The 25,507-nt window shown below is 40.8% G+C and overlaps 1 protein-coding gene across 2 annotated transcripts; it reads right to left on the bottom strand.

The window, feature by feature from the left end:
- Positions 1–241: 241 nt before the first annotated feature.
- Positions 242–25,215, bottom strand: HPS5 (HPS5 biogenesis of lysosomal organelles complex 2 subunit 2). Of its 2 annotated transcripts, XM_080405494.1 has the most exons (23): positions 25,060–25,214; positions 23,438–23,607; positions 22,888–22,998; positions 22,071–22,135; positions 21,252–21,444; positions 19,012–19,145; positions 17,629–17,844; positions 17,226–17,297; positions 16,905–16,993; positions 15,712–15,890; positions 15,327–15,485; positions 14,065–14,224; positions 11,892–12,015; positions 9,986–10,132; positions 9,111–9,185; positions 7,985–8,592; positions 6,516–6,639; positions 6,164–6,319; positions 5,499–5,618; positions 5,072–5,185; positions 4,643–4,749; positions 3,710–3,995; positions 242–3,221 (listed from the first exon to the last, which is right to left on the bottom strand). In XM_080405494.1, exons 2-23 carry the CDS (start codon positions 23,543–23,545, stop codon positions 3,161–3,163), a joined length of 3,408 nt encoding a protein of 1,135 aa, XP_080261620.1. In that variant the 5' UTR covers positions 23,546–23,607; positions 25,060–25,214; the 3' UTR covers positions 242–3,160. The 2 variants fall into 2 exon arrangements, with proteins under 2 accessions (XP_080261620.1, XP_080261621.1); XM_080405495.1 differs by lacking the exons at positions 242–3,221; positions 3,710–3,995; positions 4,643–4,749 and having other exon boundaries at positions 5,120–5,252; positions 25,060–25,215.
- Between the last annotated feature and the right edge of the window lie 292 nt (positions 25,216–25,507).

Below are 25,507 nucleotides of genomic sequence, written 5' to 3' on the forward strand. Positions count from 1 at the left end.
CTTCAAAGAGTAAATTCTTACTCTTTATTGACAGCCAAATGAATTGAAACCATCAACACAAGCTCACTTTAGACACCAAATTTGAACAAACACTTCCCATTATGTTAGCTACGTAACTGTTCCAACACAAAATTAAAAAAAAACCCAACAACTCTGAATGGAAAGTTATGATTTATTGCAAAAAAAACCCCAAACCAAAACAGAACCAGACCTCAGTCAAAGTTAACCAAGCATACAAAAGTCCCACTGAAGCAAGACAGACACTGTTGCGTACACAAAATACACAGAGCGTATAAAATGGAACTGTTACATACAGATATAAGGCAGGTACATCCCTGGAAAGTCAGCCAACTTCCTCTAAAATGGGCAACACAAGTGCTCAGCTGAAGCTATACTACACTGACACACTGTACAAAATGGAGTTAGTTAAATGCAACAGCCACTGAGGTAGCAGCATGTCACTGGGCAGGCAAGAGAACAGGCACCAGCGCCACGGCATTCGTGTAACCTCATCACACGCTGCAGCAGCCTGGCTCCTATTCCAAGTTTTACTGTAAGGCCTTGGGGTGTTTCTGATGTCAAGGTCTAAACCCTAAAAAGGATTTAACATTTTCTTTTTTAGACGTACTACTGTATTAGCTGTTTCACAAGTGACACTATTAACAGATGAAAGCCTACCGTTAATTGTCTCCCTGTAACTTCATTTCCTCTAGTGAAATAACCAACACTCCACGATAAAGTCTTTCTTGCAATTGAGATGTAGAGTCAGACTGCACCCCTCAAAAGTCTGAAAGCTGTATTAAGTCCTATTTTGCCAAAAAGCATTATTTTGCAGCGCAAAGCTGCAAAGACTACATAAAAAGATGCTATATAAAGAAATATTTTCAAGTAATTTAATGATAAAATTACAGATTTTCATAAAATTTAGTTTCAATGCATGTGTTAATTTTTTCTTTAAATAATATTTGTGAAAATCAAATACTGACCAGATGCTGTGACCTTCTACTAAAAACGTGAGTGTCTGACAGTGAAGAGGGCTGAAACTAAGAAGCCTAAAAAGAAACTTGTTCAAAAACATTACATGCAGGAAGAGCACCGGTACGAAGCATAGTTCTGTAATGAGAGATAAAATCCAAGTGATTTTATCAATCTTCATATTCTAGCAGATACTTAAAGGGACTTCTTCCTTGACAGCATCCATCTAAAAACACCTCTCTAAACCTTCAGCTATTAAAAAAAAAAAAAAAAAAGATTATTAAAATAAGACATGCAGCCCTCCTCCCCTTCCACAATGTCAAAATTCCTTGTGGAATTAATTACCAGTTTACCTGAACTTTAGTAAAGCGTTTCGCAGACAACTGTTTCCCACAGCATTCTGGAGAAACTGACTGCTTATGGCTTGGAGGGGTGTTTGTTTTGCTGGGTAACCAGCTGGCTGGCCCAGCCCAAGGCACGGCAGGGAATGGAGTTACACCCCGCTGGCACCGGGCACAAGCGGTGTCCCCAGGGCTCGGTGCTGGGGCCGGTCCTGCTTAATGCCTTGATCGATGATCTGGGCGAGGGGATCGAGTGCTCCCTCGGTACCTTTGCAGCACCAAGTTGGGGGATGTGTTGATCTGCTGGAGGCAGGCAGGCTCTGCAGAGGGGTCTGGGCAGGCTGGGCTGAGGCCAATTGTATGAGGTTCAGCCAGGAGAAGTGCTGGATCCTGAACTTGGGTCACAGCAACCCCACACAGCGCTCCAGGCTTGGGGCAGAGTGGCTGGGAAGCTGCCTGGTGGGAAAGGACCTGGGGGTGCTGGCTGGTGGCCGGCTGAACATGAGCCAGCAGTGTGCCCAGGTGGCCATGGTGGCCAACAGTATCCTGGCTTGTAACAGTAATAGCGTGGCCAGCAGGACCAGGGCAGTGACCGTGCCCCTGTGCTCAGCGCTGGTGAGGCCGCACCTCGAATCCTGGGTTCAGGTCTGGGCCCCTCACTGCAAGACAGACACTGAGGTGCTGGAGCGCGTCCAGAGACGGGCAACGGAGCTGGTGAGGGGTCTGGAGGGCAGGTCTTGTGAGGAGCGGCTGAGGGAACCGGGGTGTTCAGCCTGGAGAAAAGGAGGCTCGGGGCAGACGATCGCTCTCTACAGCTCCCTGACAGGAGGCTGTGGACAGGCGGGGTCGGTCTCTCTTCCCAGGTAACGAGCGACAGGACAAGAGGAAATGGCCTCAAGTGGCACCAGGGCAGGTTTAGGTTGGATATTGGGAAAAATTTCCTCACTGAAAGGGTGGTCAAGCCCTAGCACAGGCTGCCCGGGGAGGTGGTGGAGTCACTGTCCCTGGAGGTATTTAAAAGCTGCGTAGACGTGGCGCTTGGTGATATGGTTTAGTGGTGGGCTTGGCAGTGGTAGGTTTATGGTTGGACTCAATGAACTTAAGAGGTCTTTTCCCAACTAAGCAATTCTGTGATTATAGGATTCCCACTGTTCTGAAGGTTTGTTGAAATATTACAACTGATATCTATAGTCATGGCAATTTAGAAGTACCACACTTACAGTTTAACAGTGAGTTCATGTAACAACAACTGTTATCAGCCTTCTTAACCATTAATCCACTCTTGAAAGTATTTCCCTCCCATTTTAAGACTTGGCTTGATTAATGCATTTCATATGTGCAAGACCAGGTGATGTAATTTAAGAGAGAAAATAAAAGGTATCGTACAAAGCACTTCTACAGTAATTTGAAAAAGTTGATGTTATTTACAGGAAAACTAAACAAGTACAGGCTTAGATATTTCTGAGGAATGGCTTCTTATGTGTGCAACAAACAAAACATCTTATATACCATAATTTAATACCTGGGGGCTCACACCCTTAACATTTAAGTCATATTGACTTGGAAAATAAATTCAGGAATTTTCACTTCAGATATGTATCAGCTTAACATCCAGATAAGTACTGGATTGTTTGGATTTAAGTTCTACAGTTCAAAACTCATCTCCAAAGGAACAAGGAAGAACTGTCAACAGTTCCTGGTCAGATACCTGCCAGATAGAGACTGGCTTAATATAACTGAACTTTTAGACAGTTCATTTCTTTAAGAGTCTGTTATGTTTGAGAGGCACTTTAATATACAAACATTATAGTAAAAAATGTTCCCAGGGTTTTCCAAGTTGTTTTCTATGCTTGCTGAGACCACAAAAACCGGTCACACCTTTCCAACATGGACTGAATCAGTGCTCTGTAATTAAAGCAAAGGGGAGGGGGGGGGGGAGGAAAAAAAAAAAAAAAAAAAAAAGTCAAACAGTAGAAAAAGCTAACAATAGAAAGAACAACAGAACTTAGGTTTGATTTTTAAAGAAAAGTTTGTCAAAAATGATATTGTATTTCAGAAGTAATATCATGACATTACAACGCATGCCTCCTCTGGAAGGGATAGGAGAGATCAGAGTTTGTGCAGGACTCAGCAAGATACATTATCTCCTTCAGAGAATCTCCTTCACATACACCATTAATGTATCATTTCCTGTTTCCTCACTTTCCATTTTTAAATAATGCATATATTGCACAATACATAGCTCTTAAATAACAGAAGAGCTTTTAGTTGAGTTTAAAACCTGAGGTAAAAGTGTGAAGTACTTTTTCTTTTTATGAACTGAAAAGAAAGTTTAAAGTACCAAGAAGATCCAAAATGAATACCGTGGATCTCCTGTTGAGGTTCCATCTTACCTTTGCCTTTTCTCAGCAATTCTCAGTATCTCGCAGACACCAGTAAACCTCTCAGACAATTCTAGCATCAAGCCACACTCCTGCAGGAGAGGCAAGGCACGATTTGGGCCAATAGCCTTGGCCAGTAAGAGTGCTACGTTTTCCACAGTGATGCAATCTGGGCAGCTCAGACTACCATTGCTGACAGCATTCCCATTCTGTGAGTCATGGTGGTGGAAAGCTGTGCTGTGTTTTTGTGCAAGATGCAGAAGAAACTTCCATTCTTCTATGGTCTCTGGAATGGAACCTAGATGTAAAATGAGTTTGTTACATTATCTGTAAAACAAGGATTATTCTAAGCCTACTATTTCAAATAGATCTGTACTTAAAAGGGAAGCTAGCTATTCTGGTTTCCTCTGTGGAGATTTAAGAAAACCAAGCATCAACAAGCAAATTGTATATAGAAGTGTACTGCTATGACGGACTCAGTGTAAAAATTTGGTGGTGAACTACACAAAGCTTCACAACAGTTCACTATTTAAGGCTTTGGATTAAGTAAAGAGAGAAAGAATTCTGTCCTTCTTAGGGCTACTAGGAATTCTAAGTTCTGCCATACGATACAATGCTTTGCTCATTGTAACTTTGTAGGTGTTGCAGGTAGAGGAATAGCTAGCCTGCCTGCACACAAAGTTTAGCTTTTACTCCCAACTCTTAAACAAATCTACATTCTTGAATTTTTAAGCACCTTCTAGCACAACAGATTTCACAAAGCACAATGTGAAGATACAAGAACCTAACCCCCTTTTATTGTTTCAAATGTGCTGCACTGCACACAGTTAGTGCTACCAAAAGACTTAAAAATAGAAGTTCAACTCAACTTCGGACAAATCAGTATATACTAAGGGCAGCTCCTGTATTACAGAAACATGTTTACACAGCTTAAGACTCACTAACCATCTTCTCCATTCAACAGGCTCAAATCATCCAAATGAGCAATATTAGTAAAGGCTTCTGCTCTTCTATCCAGCTCCAGACAGAGAAAAAGATACCCAGGCCAAAATCTAGAATGAAAGAGTAAAGATTTCCAGGAATCAAATACTCAGTCTAAACTAAAGTCAACAATAATTAAATATTCATTTAAACGATCAGAAGCAACTGAATTTCTTGAATGACAGAAATCACTGCGGAATGGGGACACAGGGAATACCCCTTAATCAAAATGGGTACTTGGTACATTACATCAGACACTCAATACTCATCCTCAAAACAGTAAAGGTTTTAAAATAAAGCCTGTCCAAGTAAGCAGCAGATGGGTCATTTTCACTTGCATCCTTTTGGGGTCAGAATACCTACTAACCAAGAACCACCAAGTTTTCTTCTTACCCGTGTGATTTACATATGTCAGCCATCTTCTCTTTTGTAACAAAATCAGCTGGGAGTTTAATCAAAAGCAAAATGAGCTGGCTGTAGCCCCAAGTAAACAAATGCGATCGTGGCCTAGAAGATGAGAAATTCAGTTTTAAAGCACCAGTGATTTTCTTCAGAACTTCTTCAACAGGAAAGGCTTATGAAACAAGAGAAGGAAAAACAAATGAAACACTGTGTGCAGTCTCAGTAGAGCCATCACTCTGGAAAGCACTATAGATTAAGTTACTTAACCGTTTGATTGCTTCTGCTGAACTCTGCAATATGCAAAATGCACCAAGGACTCAGTGACATCCCAACTGTCACACAAAATGTAACCCAAAAGCCTAACAAACCCGTTAAAGCTTTTTGCTGCACTCAGGATTTTGGGTGAACCCTACTTCACCTGGGATTTCCTTCTGCATCCACAGTATTTGCTCTTTGTGGTGCGTCATGAGAAACTGCCAAACACAACCAATCCAGTCGTACAGATTCAGGCTGCAGAAGAGATCTAAGGAGAGATGACCTAGAAAATGAAACACACAGAGAAAAACCTACCAGTTTTAAATATACCACACATGGAGAAGCAGAGATGGTGTGTGGACGAAAGGAAAAAAAAAAAAAAAAAAAGACTTAAAATTAAATATGGAAAAGCCTAGAATGATTTCTGTTTCTAGAAACTGAAGGATCACATAAAACTGTCAAGTTTGCAGGCTGGGTTCTCACAGGGTTTTTTTGGTGTTTTTTGGTTTTTTTTTTTTTTGTTTTTTTGTTTTTTTTTGAAGTTATCTAACCTTGGTATACCGAACTGCAGGCACAGCAACAAAAATAGTCAGTTCCACTTAAAGTATTAATTCGAAAAACCCTTCTAAAACTAGCATCTAACAAAAAAAATCCAGTCTGAGACCAGCTAAAACAGGGAGACTGAGTTGGAACTTAATGCTAAAGAACACCAAGCGGATAGATACAGAAACAGTACAAAAAGCCCGCAAAAGCCAAAACAAAAAAATCTGCGCACAGCTACACATTGAAGAAAGCAGACAGATAAAAGAGAGCCTATATTCTCTTTACCTTTTATCCTCTGGCTTTGATTTCACCAGACTATCTAAATATGCTAAAAAGTGAGCTGGATCATTCCTGCAAAGCTGTTTGATATCAGAGGGCAAAATAGAGGGGTGGAACTTGATCAAGGGCCGAAGGGCTGTTTCCCCAAATTTTTCATAAAGCCTGGAAAGAGAGGATAAAAACTGTTTTCAGTATCAAAAACTACCTTTTTTCCAAGATCTCTTGCAAGTTCAAGAGAGTACTGAAAGGTGATCTCTTTACAAGATTCTCAGAAAGCTTCATGAAACATTAAGTGAACCAAGTCCTGCTAGCAAGTTAACAACACTGAAGAGAAAAAACCAAGGACTAGGCTACAAACCTTTGAGCATGTACCAGTAACAGCGGGCTATCATCCCAAGGCCCCAGGTCATGCAGCTGTTTCAGTATTTTCAACATATCTTCACTTTCCATTGCTAAAGCCACTGGACTGTGACAAGTTAGTTCTAAAAATAAATCATCACGTAAGTTACAAGATAGGAGCAATTATTTCTTTTAACACACACAGACAGCTGTTGTTAAGTGTAAGGACAAGAGTTACCACTAATTTCATGGAACTCTGTAGCTAACAGTAGTGACAAGTGAACAGATCCTACTTCTCATTTCATAGACGTCAGCATCACTAATCTGTACTTACAGCAAATTACAGTTATAAAATGATACAGCTAAGGCATGGAATAATATTCTTGATCTATTCTCCTTTTCTTTACACTTCTGAGGAGGTGATTTTTCCTCTTGTGAAAAAAAGATAGCCCACTGCAGGAGATACGGTTTGCTGAATACAGTGCAGATCTGCATCAGTTTTCATATATTACAATTTGCTTCTATTAATAAATAAAACCTTCAGCTTGGGCACTGACTTCACAGAATGCAGAATTCAACACAAACATCGATCCTGATGAAATGTGAGTACTAACCTACAGGCCCAAGTGCTGTCCAACTGAGGACAAACTAGGAACGCATATATTTCACTTCTAAGGCTCTTAGAATCCAAATGAGCGATTCCCAAATTTCAAGTAAGATTCAAAATCCAAACAGATCCCCAAAACCCCAAATACCATATACCAACGCTCAAAGCAAGATTCTGTTGTTTGACTACTCTCTGTTGACACCAAGCCAATGCTAAGACTTTAATTCATTCTTAAAAAGAAATGCATAAAGCAGAAGCTGAACGCATAGAACAGATGAAGTTCTGTTCTCCAACATAATTGGGAAGCTTTAGTTCAGTAAGGCTAAAGAGGCACCAAAAAGATCAAAAAGGTTTTCTGTGGAAAAAGGAAGTCTGAAGTGATCACAAGTCAGTCATTTGCATGGAACCACCATTCAGTTTTGTTTCACATTAACCACATTTCTCTACAAGTCAAATCTTCTGTTTCCAGTGCAAATACTGAATAGCTTTTGCCTTGTTTCTATACACATACGATTCCAATTATGATGCTTTTGCTCTCTGAAGTAATATATACTTTTTTAAATAGATCTGGTCTGTAATCACTACAGTGTTCAATCAAACTCCATACAAATCAAAGGATCAGAATTGCAAAGCTGGGGGGACGGGAGGAACAGTCTCTCCAAGGAGCCAGCAGTTCTTCCTGAATTAGCCTTTGTGGGAAAACCAACCAACTCACCCAAAAACGGAACAAAACCTCCCAGACACCAACCATCCTCCTCCTCCCACACTACACCTGCAGAAGCAGAATTTGCAGACACAAAACTGAGTGTCTTCAAGTTTTTTTCCTTTTTTTTCCCCAATCTTACTTTCAGTTTACTAGTAATAAATTTTTCATTAGTTACCTTTTAGTCCTGCAATGTACGTTTCCCACACATTAGGACTGGTTGCATACATGGTTATAATACACTGCTTTAGTCTTTTTAAATCCAAAAGAAAGAAGTAGCTTCGCATAAACCTACAAGCCAAGGTCCATGAAGCTGCTAGTGGCAGACTTCCATCAGAGCTTTCCTCAGCATCACCATTTCCACAAGTAAAGACACACAGCTCAAAACACAGTGTTGTCAATTCAACGAGATCTTTCTGAACATCCACTTCTATGACACATGGAGAAGACACTTGAAAGCCGCAGTCCAAAGGTCCCTTCAAATCAGTACTATTTTCACATGTGGTTTTGCTTTCACAGGTTTCATCAGTATTTTCCTTTTTAGTGCAGTCTTCCACGATACTACTCTGTTCTTTGTCTACTGAGTCTTCATCAGTTGGATCCAATTGTAGGTTTTCCTCCAGGACTGCCCCCTGTTCTTCAGCGCACACAGTCTTGCTTTTCTTAATAGGGGAAGCTGAAGGCTCTTTGCTGCCAAACTTTTCTTCTAGATGGACTAGCCATTCCCGTAAAACCCTCCTCATACACGGTGGTTCTAACAAAACCAGGGGATCCTGGAGTTTGGCTCTGCAGCATAAAAAAAGAACTTAGCAAAGTTGCTTAAGAGTTATAAGATGCCACAAGAGAAGTATTATGTATGTCTTGTGTAACTCAGAAGTATACTCCTGAACTTGACTTACGGTCAGGCTGGTTTTTGTGGTTTTGAGCGTAAATGGAATTTAGACTACTAATGCTGTCTACATTTGATCTTAGTACAATCAGAGTTCCCCAAGATTACTTTCAGAATGGAATTTTATTTGTTAGGTAGTTTTAGGGTGGGTGGGTGTGTGTTACTTTGTTTTAAAACTATGCCTGTAATTAGGACAAAAGGGTAATGCTAAAGTACCTAAATAAGCTTTTAGTTGATTTTGCTTGGTTTTAAATATGGGAATCAAATCATTAACCAGACGAGATCCTTTTCAGATCATGTTAGTAGATATTCAGAGCATTGCTTTTACATGTACATAAAGAATAATAATAACAATAAATATAATTTTTTCTACCAAAGCCCAATAATCTATACACTAAAAAGTTTCCCTGCTTACACAGCTTCTGCTGTTGCAGCCTTGAGATCTCCTAGATGGTCTTCCTGTGGAAGCTGGCAGCTGTGTGGTTCTAACCTAGAAAAAAACATTCATTTTAGCCTTATCTGCGGTATTACCTTTAGTTTACATGCAGATTTCCTCACAAATTTCCTCAAATCTGTGAGGAAACAACATCAATTCCTTTATTTAAAAAAAATACAAAGCTTTCATTTCTAAAGAAGGAACAGTTCAGCAGAAATTATAGATTAACTGGGCATGAAGAGCAACCAGTAGTACTATTTTGTGACCTTTTATAATGGCTTCTACTCCAACTACAGTAGATTTCTGCAGGTACTGGGAAAAAAATATGCAAGACACTGGAATATGAAATAACTTACCTCTGTAGTAAATGGACAACCATTGAAGTTGTTCCATGTTTTATTGCTCCTATTAATAAAAAAACAAACAACCCACCCCCCCCAGGCACACGTAACCCACACAACCCAAAAGCAAAAAAAATAAAACAATGTTTTTAGGGAGATAATAGTGTTTACTCAGCAAGCAAGGAAGTGAACTGTTGGGGTCCTATCCATAACTATAGGGAGCATCGCAGACACACTATGTGAGACCTGTGGAACACGCTACATCCTTGCTCTTCAGGCATTACAGAGCTGTGGAGACTGCATGCTCCACCACCCAGAATTGCTCATTGCCTAATCAGCTTTTAGGGTAGGAGTCAGGGAGAACCAGTGACACTCACCATAGTAATGAAGACAGCTGGAAAAAAACTAATGCTGAGCTCCTCATTCCACTTGAAACAGTCATTTTTCTTTAGGTTGTTATCCTCAGAACATTCAGCAAACGCAATTGCTAAGAAAATATGATTTTGCACTCACTCTTTTTCTTCCTGGGGAGATGCTGCCAGGTTAACAGTCAACTCCTGCAGCTGCTCATCATCCTTTACTTCTTGCCTCCCTCTAGTATCAGGACTTATATGAAGTGTGCCAATCTTTTCAGTAGTTTTGCGTACAAAGCTGGAAACACTAGGAGTCAGAAGTTCAAACGTTTAAGGTTAGAAGTTAAAAACTGAACAAATCTAGTACTTCCTTTCCATTCAAGCCATGATTTCTGAAAACTCCATAATCTGAAGAACTTTTGAGAAAAGCATGAAAGCAGCAATGGCCAATCAGAGCAAAACTCACTAAGCAGCTGCTCAAAATTCATACTTCAGTCATGGTCCATACTTTCAGTACAGAATAAAAACCTGAAGCCTTTAAGACTTGGGTTTTTTGCTGCTGGAGTAACAGGATCACACACTAACATTAACACTTAGATTTTGACAAGTATTTGTAGGCAAATAAATGCAGGCTGGCTACACTGCATTTTAAAGCTTAAAACCAGAATGCATAATTAGGAAATTATGTCCTTCCCTGGTGGGAAAAAATGATTTTACAATACTCCAAATTAATTCTTCAGATTACAAAGTTCATTAAAAATGTCCTTTTCATTTCATCAGTCTCTATCCCTTCAGATACTTTACAGAAGAGAAAACCCAGTGAACATACCAAACCCCAATTATTTCTACCACTGCCATCAAGAAAGCCATGTCAGCAGGAGTTGAAAAGAAAATCAGCTTTTTGCTTTCTGGCCAAGAACTAGTTTGAAAGCATCATGAAAAAAAGAAAAAAGCAACCCTTTTACTCGCTCTCCAGAGAACATAGCATCTTTTACTATACCGAGGTTGAAGCAGAAGTTGAAAGTTGCGGCAGAAGAGAGAAAAGATTCAAATGTAGCAAAACAATTGGACTTTGATGTATGGAAGGATTAAAGGTAAGCTTTTAAAAGTTAACTGTAAATATGATAGTATTTTATTTAATTATAAATTTAATGCAGCAAATTCTACTAATAATGAGAACTAAATTTTCAAGTAACACTTATTACTAGCAAAGTCCTAAAAACTCCTTATTGTTTATAAATAATTCAAAACGTTGCATGTAATTCTGAGGGTTATTCATGATATCAGCTACAATTTTTTGTGGCAGGACATTATTCACATACCAAAGTGATCAAGGGAAGGCTACACAATTTTTCAGACCATTGTTATGGGCCAGCAACATTATAGACAAGAAACTAACATACACAATTTTTTCCAAATTTTCAAGTATTTAACACCATTCCTTTACATTTGTGTTTGTGTGTCCCTGTTTTCAAAGGGAGTTTTAAAATAGCAATTTGATTTCTGCATAAAATGGACCGTATTTACTTGCAGCAGGTATAAGCTACCATGATTCCATAAACACTTGGGGAATTGATTACATTCAACTGGAAGGTGTGTGTGGGGAGATGGCAGACCACACTGTACACTTTGCAAGTGTTTTTTAACAATATCTAGCATGCTTTGAATATTCTAATGTCTGTTCCCAAGCAACATAGGAAGCCTTCACTCATTCTTCAGAAATCTAAGGACCAGAAAAACATGATTCCAAAACAATATTCAGGCAGTTTGCTTTGAATACAAACCACAACTGCAGCTTACAGGGCAAATGTTAAGCATTCTTAGCCACTTAAAAACTGAGGCAGAAGTCTTGGCTCCACTGAAGTTAACAGCAGCTCTTCGTGTCTTCATTAGAGTCAAGATGGAAGCTTTAAATTGCCTAGCAAACCTAACTGAATCTCCAGCATTTCAGTTCAGATGTTACGTTTTTGCAGCACAGAGTATGAACTAAACCAGACAATGCTACAAATTCAGAGGACAGGAAAGGGAAAGACGTAATGGATGAATGAACCTGCTGCAACTTTTACCTTTCTTTGACAGCTTGGAGAGAGACGAGAGGAGATGGGGAACGAAATGACAAAGGAATACTGAATGGGAGAAATGTCTCATTCCGGTCAGCCTCAACCGTCACAGATGCATGAGATACGTTGTCTAACAAATGGAATTGAAATAAAGAGTCATGAAACAGTGGCCTGGCAAAAATGGAACAGTGAAACAAACTCTAAGTCACTAATTCATTAATGGATAGCCTGCAAGCAATATTTTTCTGCTCAGTTTTCAAGAATGTGGGGAGCCAAGGAAGTGCCACTTGGTTTCAAGGGCCATTTCCTTACTGACTTTGAACCTAATAATTCTGCTTTGCTCATAGTCTTTTGGCTCTGTAACAAGGCAAATAGTTTTCATACAGTTGTTGATCACCATCTTCTAAAAGTAGACTCACAGTCCATTTAGGGGCCAAACCCCTTGATTTAATCCACTGACAGTTACTTAAACATCTAGGAAAATTAAGTACTGTGGCATACATCATTTTATATTGCATGATTTCCTGAAGTCTAAAGCACACATGAAGATACAGAAACATATAAACCATGGTTAAGGCATAAATCACCCTTTTATTTGAATGAACTTAAAAGTATAATTGAACTGGCTTCTGATAAGAATCACAGGAAATACAGAGACAGTGACTATTTCCTTTTCACTCTTATATCCCTAACTATCTACAATGTGTTTTGAGTAATCATTTCCAGGTACAAATGCATACTGTATCTTTAAGTGACGTAAATAAGAAAAAAGAATCCTTTCAAGTAAGGATCACTGCATTTTGCAAGTCAGCACTATCTGCACTGTTGAGAGGAAAAGATGCTGTGCTGTTACAGAAACCCTACACTCAGAATCCACAGTCTCTCTAGATAGTGCCTAAAGGTCACAACTGATTTTATGATTGCTTGTAAATAAGGCTGCTTTTGTTCATTACGCAGATTAGAAACCTAAAAAACTTATGACATCTTACGAATGTGAGCAGGGAAACACAAAGTCCATTTCTCTTAAATACCAAGTTAAGTACACATGCTTCAAGAAACATCTAGAACTTCTCTATTTTGAAATAATCAGTAAATTGGTTATCTCTTGTTGAACAGATAGAACTTTTTTATCTTCTGACATTCAAAACCTACTTCCCTTCACTTCAGAGTTTTAATATTGGAAATGATACACTTCCTTCCAAGTCTGCTCACTTCTTGTTTTTATGGTGACGTAGGTAAAGACGCACATATAAACATTAGGTGCTACAAACAGCATGTGGCTTAGTCATCAGTAGCGCTGTCCTACTAAATAGGGGAGCAAATACTAATTCCTAGACTCTTCTTCCCCACTGTGGTTTTCTCCAAAGCATCAAAATTCTCTCCATCCTCAACAGACATCTAGTCTATGCAAAAGCTAAAAAGCAGCCTTTCTACTGGAAAGCCTCTCTACCATACCTGGAACTAAGCCAGCTTCTCATCATCCTGGATTTCTGCATCCCTTCCCGATCCCAACCAGTGCAGAGAACAAGACCTATTATCGTCTCACTTAAGCTTTCATCCAGTGACAGATATTTGTTAGGAAATAAAAAGGTTCCCTGGATGACCTCAGTGTTAGTTGTTAACAGTTCTATCATCCCCGTGCTAATGTATATACGCGTAAGAGAATGAAACCCTGCAAGAAAGTTGAAAACACATCATAAGCCTACTGGTTGTTGCTGAAGACATATAAAGCCAGAATCAAGACTAGGAAAATCTTTCCTAGAAAAGGTATTACTGGAAGTACAGCAGCAGCAAACAAATCTCATTTGAAGCTCAATTAACTGGCATCATCAGCTGAGAGAATCCTAGCATTAATACAGAATTGCACATGGGGGCGGGGGGGGGGCTTGAGTCAAGTCCTAGCTTGGTAAAAGCCCTCCAGACATTTTGTTTTGTTGCTCTGGGTTTTGTTTGCTTTTAAGCTTGAATTTCTGCAGAGCCAGCATAATACTCCAATGTTTCAAGAAGGAGTTTGACTCAAAGGTGGGGTGATTGTGCTCCCACTGATCAAATTAGAGGACTTAACCATGGGTAACTTGATAGTGGAAAATAAGAGCACTGAGCCAACCCAACCAAATTCTTGTAGAAAAAATATAAAAAAAATGCATCTGAACAACATATTTTCATTAAGACACGTTACCAAGTTCTACTTGCTCGTCTTCCTGGTGTGCAGGAAATTCTTTAAGTCTCTCATCTTCTGAGAAAGTTTGGCTGTGGAGAGAACATGAATCTTCATCTGACTGACTGCCTCTTCGACTGATAACACGATATATTCCAGAGTCTAAGACACTGAAGCTTTCCTGTCAGACAAGGGAGGGGAGTTAGATGTTGCATGAGTTATACTTCCTTGTTAAACTTCCTGCAATGAACTAAACAGTCATAGCCATACAAATAACCTCACAGCACTCCAAAATTCACTGTCTGGAAAAACTCATGTAACAGCATTTTTTGAGATATCCAGAAAAGAAAAGTACACAGATACCAGCAAATGTGCAGTCCAGTGACTTCATAAAGATGTATATGCTGCAATTGCTTTTAGGAAAGCAGCCTGTGGAACAACTGGTGTACCTAGTACCAGATAAAAACCATCTCTGCTTTAGTCCTGCATCTGAGACTGTCGCTTCACCCCTTTGTACCCAAGAGTCCATACTCTTTTTGCTGGTTAACCACAGACCCTGCACAACTATTTAGTTCCAGGATACATGTACATTCTTTTCCTCATGGTCAGTCTATGTAGTTTACTTTCCCATCTCCTAAGGAAAATACTTGTCTACCATATCAAGATGAAATTTACATTAGTTTGTTTTTTTAACTTTTACTTTTTAAACATTGTTAGAGTGAAAGCAGCAACTGATACTGCATTAACTACGAAATATTTCCCCTTTCTTGAAAAGCTGCTGGGAAGCCAAGACAATACCAAGCAGCTGTACATGTAAACGAGTATTAGAAATATGCTTTGGGTTTTTTCTTTCCTTAGAGCTTTCTGGTTGAGCTTCATAGAGTGGAAAATTTTTTTCTGAACAGGGCTAGGTTATTTCGGAGCATTCGGATGTTCAGTTTTCACCACATAAAACTACCGTAGCAATCAAGATGACCCTTACTGAAGCATATTGAGACACCGACACATCTGTGGAGAAAGCCTTCTTCACATCAACCTTTATCCACATCTCAATCATTAGACACAAAAAAAGTACGGAAAAAAGGCAGAGGTCCAAGAGCTTGAAGAAAGCAAGTAGTAGTATTTTATGTCTCTATACCCCACCTAATTTTACCAAGTAGCATTATCAGCCATAGTGGACATGGTAAAACTAAAGTCTCATCTTCAAAGCGTGCAACGAGGTGATTTTAAGCCTCAAAGATAAAAACTGCAGGTATCATTTTTGGCACTGCCAGTACACATACATGAGATGAAATACTGCTCCTTCTACTGCTGCATGCAGAATCCAGAGGTTCCAACTTAGAAATTAGTTCTTCCAGTTGTGTCATGAGATCTTGCTGAGTTGAGGCATCCAGCTGAGACTTCAAGTGCTCCAGCTTGTCTAAAGACAAATTTTTTCTTGCCTGAAAGTACACAGTGAAACAGAAGCATTATTATTTCTAACGCACATGTGAAAAGCAAAAGGTACCATATATGCAGGCTAATTTTAATCCTAGAAGTATAACGTTTAGAAGACTTCTTAAAAACTCCCAAGAATATGAATCTCAGAAACCCATGGAATTTAATGGAAGGAGGGGGACAGGAAACAGCGAAGTTGCATTGCTCACTTACAAAGAGGTATTTACTTACTCTGCAAGAAATAATTGAATTTTGGAAGAGGCAACAGACCCTGGCAGCAAGGCTCCAGAACCCTCTTCTTATCAGACGGTCTACGCAGCGGTCTACCAGCAGAAGGGAGAGGTGTCCAACTTTTCCATTTGTATGGAGACAGAACAACTCACTTTTGTAAACTGCAATATCCTGAATATCTGCAAAACCAGATGCACAGAAATATCTAAAAGACTGAAATCATTAGTCAACATTCCTTTCTGTTCCTGAAAGAAGGTGAAAACTTCTTTCCCACCTGACTGCAAATGCATGCAAAAGCCTAATACGCTGTAACAGAAGTAGAACAGGGAAAACAACCACCGAAGCTAGCATCTAACAACTATAAAGTATGGATGAGGTATCAAAACTTTCCAGAGTTGTGTTTCTGGAAAGTATTCAAGAAGTTCACTCAAGTTACTGAAATTTCCTTTTCTTCTGAACAAGCGTGAAAAACTAAAGACTGATAAAGATGAGAAATACATCATTGTTCGCTTTGAAACAGTAGGAGAACATTTGCTAGATGGTAGAAAAACGTTTTGACCTTTCAGCCATTTTCAAATGAAATAGTTATGCTGTATGCAAACACTCCGTGACAGTCATTGGAAACTTAACGCCAAAAGCTGAGGAGAGAAGGGGAAAGGAAAGACTGACTGACAAGGACTAACCATTCTAGGACTATGCTTATAACCATACACACAAAACCATTTATGAGGGTTCGCTCTTCTGTCAAATAAGTACATCCCCTAGCTCCTATTTAGACAGGTGTTAGAAAAAAACTGGGTTTTAAGCTTTCAGCAGCTAGATTATCCTTCACAGGACACATGACAAACCTGAAAAAACAGAAATGAGAAAAGAATAGTGCAGGTTTTACCCCACTAACATTGAAGGTTACTACCTCTCACTATTTGATTACCATATTTTACAATCCACTCTACACAATGTTTTGTTTCTCAAGCATGTATTCAAGTCTGGAGAGAGAGGATGGCTGGAGAAGGCAGGGAGAGAGTTAATATTCAAGGATATACCTGGCAGATGAAAAGGAAAAGGTTTTCTGATCAATGTTCTGCAATCCAGCTCCAGAAATTGAGCTGGAAAAGCCTCCATGTTAGGCAAGGGCTTCAGAAGTGACAAACATAACAGACAACATTACAAACCAAAGATTCTTAAAAGTTTACCTTTTACTTCACTCCAGAGTAAGACTTGAACACTTTGTGGAAGAAAAATATATATGCCTCTTTCTGTCCAGGTCATCACACAGTGCTCACTGCAAGCAAAGCAGATGTTAATGGTGCAACAGTTAATTGTGGTAGTTGCTGTAAATATGCAGGGATGGCACTGGCTTAACTATAGCAAGCAAGAAGTGAGACAGCTGTTTAGCACGATACTTGGAAAACTCTTAGGCAAAAAGAAGTTGGTAATATAAATTAGGAGAATATACAACTTTTTTATTTTTAAGTCTACTTTATCAACAGGAAGCTACGCTGACAAATACTCACGTCAAATACAGTAGCTTGGGGAAAGATAAAGATTGTGGAGCGCAGCTGGAACTAGTATAATGAGGATCCTGCCTGTAAAATAAATTATTATCCATTACAAGCATAACTACAATAATATCACTTTATTAACATAATATTCTTAACCCCGTAAATACAAGGCTGGCTTAAATAGAGTCTTATGACAGCAGCATTCATTGTCAGCCACACAGATATACCACAGAAGCAAGGCATTTTTGATAACTACTGGCTTCTGTTATTAGAGGAAAACTTATTAAGATGACAGCTAGGATTAACGTTTGACTGCACTAGGAGTTTATTTAATCTTCTCAGCCTTAATGCAGTTCTTTTCAGCTAGTCTAGAAGCCCCAAGCAAGTTTATCACAGATAACACTCATGCTTCTACCTGAGAGAAACAACAGGGAGAGGCGGTGATGAGAGCAGATGCTTGAACTGATGTGTGCTTTGCACTTCCCCGTCAAAGTTCACCTCCCACATCCTTGAGCCAGGACGAGCACAATATATTAATGGCTGCTGATTCCCACTGTTTTTTCCAACAGGGAAGAAACATGCTCCAAATTCTCCATCTCTCTCCTTATTACCAATTTTCCAGAACTTTTCTCTAGTGGGGGAAAAAAACCCAAAACATACTCAAGGCAGCATTAGTAAAGGCTCTAATTAATTTATGCTTTTCTTGAAGAATAAAAATACTAAATCCTAGTTGCTCAGTTGGTCTTGGTGCTTAAAAATAATAATATCTGTAACGCATATTATAAAGCCTGCATAAAGTTTATAAAATACGAGGTGCAGAAATAACTTGGTAAGGGAAAGGTGATTGTGCAAGTGATCCCAGAAACCATTTCCAACCCCTAAAAGATAAGACTGTCATTATGAATAGTCAGCATGGATTTATGAAGGGGAAAGCACGTTAATAGCCCTCTACCACAGACTGACTAGCTTGACAGATGACAGCAGTGGATATTCTTTACCTTGACTTCAGTAAGGCTTTTGACATCGCCCCTGCTAACATCTTCACAGACAAACTGAGGAAGCATGGGCTAGATAACAGACATCAATAAACGTGAAGTCCTGCACTGAGGGAGGAACAACCCCAGGCACCAGTACAGGCCAACTGGCTGGAAAGCAGTTTTGTAGAGAAGGGCCCGGGGGGGGGTGGGCTGCATTAAAAGTGCTGCCAGCAGGTCAAAGGCGATGGTCTTTCCCCTCTTCACAGCACTAGCAAGATATCTAGGTGCTGGGTCCAGTCCCAGGCTCCCCAGTAAGAGACAGACAGGGACATACTGGAGCAGCTCCAACGACAGGCCACAAAAATGACTAAGGGATCACAGCACCTGTCCTGTAAAAGGCTGAGAGAGCTGGGCTGGTCAGCCTGGAACAGAGAAGGCTCAGAAGGGAATCCATCCGATCCCACATGTATAAATACCAGATGAGGGAGTAAAAAGAGAGAGCCAGACTACTCCCAGTGGTGCCCAGTGAAAGGACAAGCAGCAATGGGCACAAATGGAAATACAGGAAATTCCATTTCAACATAACAAAAAGCTCTATTATTGTGAGGGTGGTGAACCACTGGCAAACGTTGCCCAGAGAGTTTGTCGAGTCTCCATCCTTGGAGATCCTCAGAACCTAACTGGAAGCAGTCCCACACAATCTACTCTACACAACTCTCCTTCAAGCAGGAATATTGGACTATATGATTTCCAGACGTCACTTCAAAAACCTCTGTGTGACTCAGTAAAGCCCAGTATTTTATGAGTAAAACGTAACTTACCTCTCGGTGTCACACAAATAAGTGCGTGTAAGTGAAGATATGAGCAGTCTTCCATCCAAATAATCAAGCTGAACAACCCGAGAATCTACAGTGGTTATAATCTGAACAGGAAACATCACAAAAGTAGCAGCAGCCTACAGTTAGAAAGGAAAAAAAAGAAAACATACTGGTCATCAGTTCAAAGTAAAGATTCTTTCATTAACTTAAGATTGCAAAATCAAGAAAAGACTCATATATGCTACGAATACAGAGCATAAAACAGAACAGTTGGTTTCTTCTCTTTCACAAAACAAGGTTTCAATGCTTAGAGGCATAGAAGACTAAATCCTCCTTTTCACAAAACCATTGTTGAAGATTTAAGAAAAAAAAAAATCTTATCCCTGTAGTATCCTGACATTTCTTTATAAAAAGGGTGTGTTTTCTGTAATATTAAGAGGGGGGTTTACTCTTGCTTTTGTAAGCTTTGTACTTTTGTCAATCCTCTCAATTCTCCCCATGGGTACTTTCAGCCAGCAAACAGTTTTATGGAGAGACACCTGAGGGATTACTTGATACAAAAAACACTACACCACTTTAAACCATCTGATGTAGGTGGTTTACATAAACTCACTTTCTCTATTACCCTGCAGCAAACTACCCAAATACTATTTATTATGCAAATGTCTCAGTTTGCATGGGTGGCAGAACAAAGTGACAGACAGACGGACTTCCTATGAATAAGAAACTACTGAGAACTGCACTCCAATTTCCAGCAGACAGTCACCATTTTTGACAGCTTAAAGCTGTTTTCTTTGTTAGGAATGTGACAATGCATTAGATGAGAGATTCTACAGCCCAATTCCTTTAACAGGCAGAGCAGAAACATATTCCATGGTCCTTGCCCTTCTCTCATTTTCCCTTTCTTTCCGCAGTTGAATTTTTTGCTCTTTCTGTTGTCGCACAAATGCTCCTTACCTGGTATAAAAACAGCCCATCTCGCACACAAAGCCAAGAGATCTATTTATTGCATGGCTGCGTGCATCATTGCATGAGGGGTGCTAGATGGTAAATCCACAAAGCTAGCACATCTCTTAACACAGGGTAATATATTTTAGACACTTTTGAACAATTGTTTGCAATTATGTTTCTCATTGGTTCTTACCAGCCCCTCCTCCATTTAAAGGCACAGTGTTCTTCCCTTTCATCTCCTGTTCTGTGGGGAGGGGGCTTCCTTTGCTCCAGGGTGGATCTTTTAGTGTACTAATTAGGACAGCTTACACACAGTTTGAGTAATTTTCTTTTTGATCTCATTAAGCATTTGGTTCTCCTTGAGCTTATCTTGTTATGTCCCATGAGCTTATCTTGTTATGTCCCAGCTTGACACATTTATGGTGTCTATTCTCTCTCCCAAGGCCATGCCTTGTCAAGTACTTGTAACATCATCTGGTTTTCATTTTTTTTTCTTTTTTCATTATAGATATTTACATATTTTGTCTGAATTTAAAATTAAATAATAGACTGAGCTTCTATTAGCCACATATTTCTTTACATGCAATAGTCTTGCTACTTTAAAGTCAATTTTCTGTCAAAATCTTTCATAAGGGTGAGAAAGGACCTGGAGGAAGACACCTATTTCCAGGCTGTGCTCCTTCTCACAGGTTAAAAAGAGAAGGAAAGAACCTACTAATGGTAAAAAGTTAAAGAACACTCAAGGACTAGAAATCAGGCTGATATAATTTTCACGTGTGTCCTTTGCGCAAAATGTAATGGATGAAAGCTTGATGTACACCTACCATTTATTTTAACTAAGAACTAACTTTAAGAATGAGAGCACCCAGACAGAGCCAAGCAAACCCAGAGTCTGGGATTGCCTTTCTCAGACTGACAGCTCAGCTGAGGACTAAAACACACAGCTGAACCTGCAGTTGGAGCCTATGGACTCCAACAGGCTCCAAACCACCAAGACCCTGGCCCTGGATACTTGTAAATTCCAAGAGGAAGAAGCTCAGCCAGTTTTTAATTCTGTATGTTTGAAAGCATTTTTATGTGCATTACTAAAATAGCTAAAATAGGGGATGAGAGAGGTTCTCAGATCAGGATTTCTATTGTTGTCTCAAGAGACTGTTTCTTCATCCCAGCAGTCAAAGCTACCAGAACTTCATCAGCTGGCAAGTCCTCCTCTGCTTTGCTTTACTAAAGAAAAAGATTCCACACATCCCCTGTGAACCTCTTCATCTCAAACAAAGTATGTGACATTTTACCTTCCCTTGTTTCGATGTGTTAATCTTGATGGCTGATACTTTTCCCACATGATCTCCTACAAAAACACGAAGGGCAGCTGTATCCCAACATAGAGCTGTGATTTTTCTGCCCTTATGCTCAGAGGAAACATAAATGCGTTCTGGCTTCCCACGACGCTCCTGATTCAGCTCCCAGACTACTACAAGACCTTGGCTGCAACAATTGAAAAAAGAAAACACAATTTGAGAGTAAGTTTTCTAATGTTTTATCAGTGATAAAGATGCATTGCTCCAAAGAAGCAGAACATCTAAGCAAAGTAGTACATTTCAGAGTTGGTTGTGTTTGAGGTTGCATGCTTTCAAGAAGTTTCACGTTCTTCATTCTGAAGAAGAATGTGTCCTTCCTTGCATTATGATGCACCAGTAGTTTTGTTCGGAAGGGTGCTCTCAATTACTGGAATTGCAGTGAGGATGCAGAAAAACAAGCATCTAAATGGATTTTGAACAACCTAAGTGGTATTAACTACCAATCTCACTCTGGTAAGTTAATGAAGATACTTCTTTTGATGCTGAAAGGTCTCAGAAACACATTTATCGTCATAACATCATATGCATTAGCTTTCCCATAGATGTTCTGTTACAGAAATGATACTTATTCTGGAACAATTATTCCAGAAAAAAAATTTGCACAAACTGTCTGTGCAGACAATTATTCCGTAGGGGCCTCTACTGGTTAATTCCTTGCCCAACTCCAAGTTCTCAGCAGATGTTCAAATCTGAAACTTTGAAGCTACTTTAAAATATTTATCCAGCATTCAGGTTTGTGAGTACATCACTCACCTGGTGGCAACAGCAACATAGTCTTCATCATGCAAACAACAGGCAACGCGGGAAATGGCACCTTCCTGAAAGCAAGGATGGGAGTAAGCGCAGGTGAAAGTTGTTCTTGTACTGCCTTCACCACTATGCAACTTTTATCTTTAAGACATAAACCAGAATCACGTCAACAGCTGCTATCACTTTACTGTGATGTGGTTTGTTCGGTGGGGGTTTTTTTTGTTGTTTTTTTGTTTGTGTGTTGGGTGGGTTGTTTTTTGGTTTTTTTTGGGTTTTTTTTTTTTTTTTTTTTACAAACAGTGAGCTTACTCTAAAAAGATGCAGCTGACAACATCAAGAGAAATAAAGGAAATAGCATCTGGCTGTAAAAATAGTAATCCCTGCTACATGATCTCTTTCAACAAAGGCAAGCCAGCCTATCTTCCCTTTGCTTATCCAGGTAGCTCATAGTGTGGACATTCAAACACTGGTAGTTATCTACACGGGAGTTGCTCTGGCTTCATATTCAAAGTTTTCTTCTAGTTCTTAAAGATTCAGGTGACTTTGTTGCTGCTGTTAAAAGAATTTGAAAAACAAAGGCCTGACCCCCTCAAGCAATTTCTTTCACACCTCATGAAATCTATGACACCACACACTCTGGGGATACACGCCAGTACCACAACCATTTTTCGAATGGAGCTGTCCAAAACTTCACCTTACTTGGACAATTCAGCAAGCTGTAAACGCCTGTTGACTCTTAATAAAAAATCAACCTGAAACAATCTCTCTTCTGCAGTCCCATTTTCCCTGGAAATTTTTTTAAAGGATTCTTTACCCTTACCTTATGAGTGAGAAAGAGTCTTTGCTTCCAACCATCTTTCTGTATAAGGTTCAGTCCTCCTCCCGAACTGCCCAGAGCTAGCCATCTCTTCGACACAGCGATACACGTGCACTGAAAGAATAAAAACCATAATGCATAACGCAGCTGCCAGGAAGTACTAATAACAGGATCTTTTTCTTAAATTATTATTTTTTTCTAAAGGCTTCATTGTTGGCCAGCTGTGTGTACCCCTCCTGAAACACTGGCAGCACAGTCAGAGATACTAGAATTGGACGCTCTGTGATTCAAGCAAACAGTGTAAGACAGCAACCGTCTAAGTCTGTATTATTTACCCCACAGCTGCATTCAGAAAATGCACATATAGAGTAATAGGATCCTTTGTCTTCACTGCTTCTTCTTCCCAAAGCGTTCCCCCCCAACAAGCTAGCATGCACACACCCAAAAAGAATGAGTCCTGTGAGTTAATCAGATAATAAACCAAATAATGTCATTAGTAGAATTTAAAAAAACAAAACCAACATCCCACAAAAAAACCCCACCACAAACTCACCTTCAGACGACTAGAATCCAACCTGAGTGCAGAAAGCAATGGATCCAAACATTCAAACTCTGCCAGCACATGGTTGTAAGAGTCTGGAATTACTGGCACAGAAGCCATTGATGTACATTACTGGCACTACTCGCTCACGGGTGCATTATGGCTTCAGCTTTTAGCTGTACCTGCCAAAAATAAAATAAGTTCTTGATCAGTTCACTTTTTACTATTACATCTGTTTTCATGCACTTAAAGAAATCCTGAACTTCTTCCTGTTCAAACAACATCAGATTTAAATTTGCTAAAAAGGCTCAAGGGCTGCAAAATTAGACCCCTGCTTCATTCATGAGAAGTTTTTGTTGAAGTTTATTTCAGAAAACTTAACCTATCAGATACCACCCTTGGAAACAGTTGAATTATAGCTACAAGAACTATTTGCATCACCTATAAAACAAGTTCCGTCTACCTATGGAAAAAGCCTTGGTTTATGGTAAAATGCACTTCTCCCCACAACATGCACATTTGATTTGAAACCAATTTTCTCGTGGGTAACATTTAGCATTAGTGTTTTATACCTACATCATCATCTCCCCCAAAACTAAATTCAAGCAGTATTATCCTCAACTGATACCAAATTTAGAACTACCTGCATTTGTGCATTTTTAATACAACTATACATAAACACGTATAAACTCTCCTTTCCACAATACCCCCTTTTCAGCACACAAGATAGATAATACAGCATTAAAAAAAAAAAGGAATTAAATAGTTATCAAAGATGCAACCTCACATGTTTTTCCTAAACAGCACATACTTTAAAAGAACCTGCCGTGGAGAAATATTTAAAGTTTAAACGCATGTTGCTTAAAAAAAACCCACAGCCTGTTACGCTCCACACTCAAGTCTCTGATTTTCTAAATAATGTTCAGCGTGCAATCTGATTAATTAAGTTACTCCCTCCCAGAGACAGCATCACATTTCCTTACAAGGGAACGCTTACTCTCACCAGGAACTAGGAAAAGGGAAGATAGATGTTCAGCCAGAGAGGCTGAAAATTATTTCAGTTTTCTCAAATATCTTAAAAACCCTGGATTTTTTTTGTTTTGGAGATTTGGGAGTTGAGAACGACTCCACCGAGAGATAAAGACTAGAACGCCTCAGAGGACTGACAAAAGGATTGTTCTGTTCTAGATCAGAGTATTTGGTGCAGGTCACCCCAAGGCCCGTGTGACATGCTGTGCCCTGCGGCAGGCGGCATATCACCTGGGCAGCCCCCCGGGACCCCCTGCCCCGGCAGCCTGCCCTGGGGAACCGGGCGGCCGGCCTACCCAGCACGCTGCCCCGGGCCGGCCCCCAGCTGTGGAGAACGGCGGCGGACCCGCCGGGGTTCCGCCGAGGTACGCAGAGCACCACAAGGCCCGGGCACAGCCGCGCCCGCTCCCCCAGAACCGGCCGGCCCCGCGCGCACCGGCCCCTGCGCGCACCGGCAGCAGCAAACGAGCGCGTCCCGCCCCGGCGGGAGACACCAGCGCTCCGCGCGTCCCGAATCGGCACTGGGGAAACCACAGGGCCGGCCACAGCTACCCGGGGCCGGCCGGCCTCCCCTCCCACTGGCAGTCACCGCCCCGGGCACCGACCTGCCCCTGGCGGCGAGAGCCGAGCCGAGCCCAGACCCTCCCGGACGAGCACAGCACAGCGCAGCCCCCGGCCAGCGGGTAAGGCGCCGAACCCCAGCAGACGAACAGCCGAGAAGAGCCGCTCTCGACCGGCCGCCGCCTCAGCCCCGGTGCGGGCGCCTCAGGCCGCTGGCCCCGCCCCCGGCGCGCCGCGGGAGCGAGCGAGGGCGGGCGGGGCGGGGCGCGCGGCCCCTCCGTGCAGCGTCACGCCGGACGCGCCGGTGCCGGAGGAAGCTGCGTCACGCGCACCCGCCCGCCTGCCCCGGCCACGTGACGCTGACGCGCGGCGCCCCCCTCCCGCCAGCGGGCCGTTGCTGAGGGGAGGCCCCTCCCCCGCGGCGCGGTGGCGGCGGCGCCGCCGACCTGGGAGCGGAGCAGCCGGGCCTGCTGGGGCCGATGGCGGGCGCCG

This window comes from Falco punctatus (genome assembly GCF_963210335.1).
Source record: "Falco punctatus genome assembly, chromosome: 10".
Taxonomy (NCBI): Eukaryota; Metazoa; Chordata; class Aves; order Falconiformes; family Falconidae; genus Falco; species Falco punctatus.

Bases quoted from the DNA above. Each gene is read 5' to 3' on its own strand.
- HPS5 (XM_080405494.1), bottom strand. From the start codon at position 23,545: ATGGCTTCTGTGCCAGTAATTCCAGACTCTTACAACCATGTGCTGGCA. The intron at 14,225-15,326 runs GTATGTGTACTG...CTTGTCTGACAG, and splicing joins GGAGCAGTATTTCATCTCAT to GAAAGCTTCAGTGTCTTAGA. The intron at 4,750-5,071 runs GTAAGAAGAAAA...CTTTCATTCTAG, and splicing joins GACATATGTAAATCACACGG to ATTTTGGCCTGGGTATCTTT.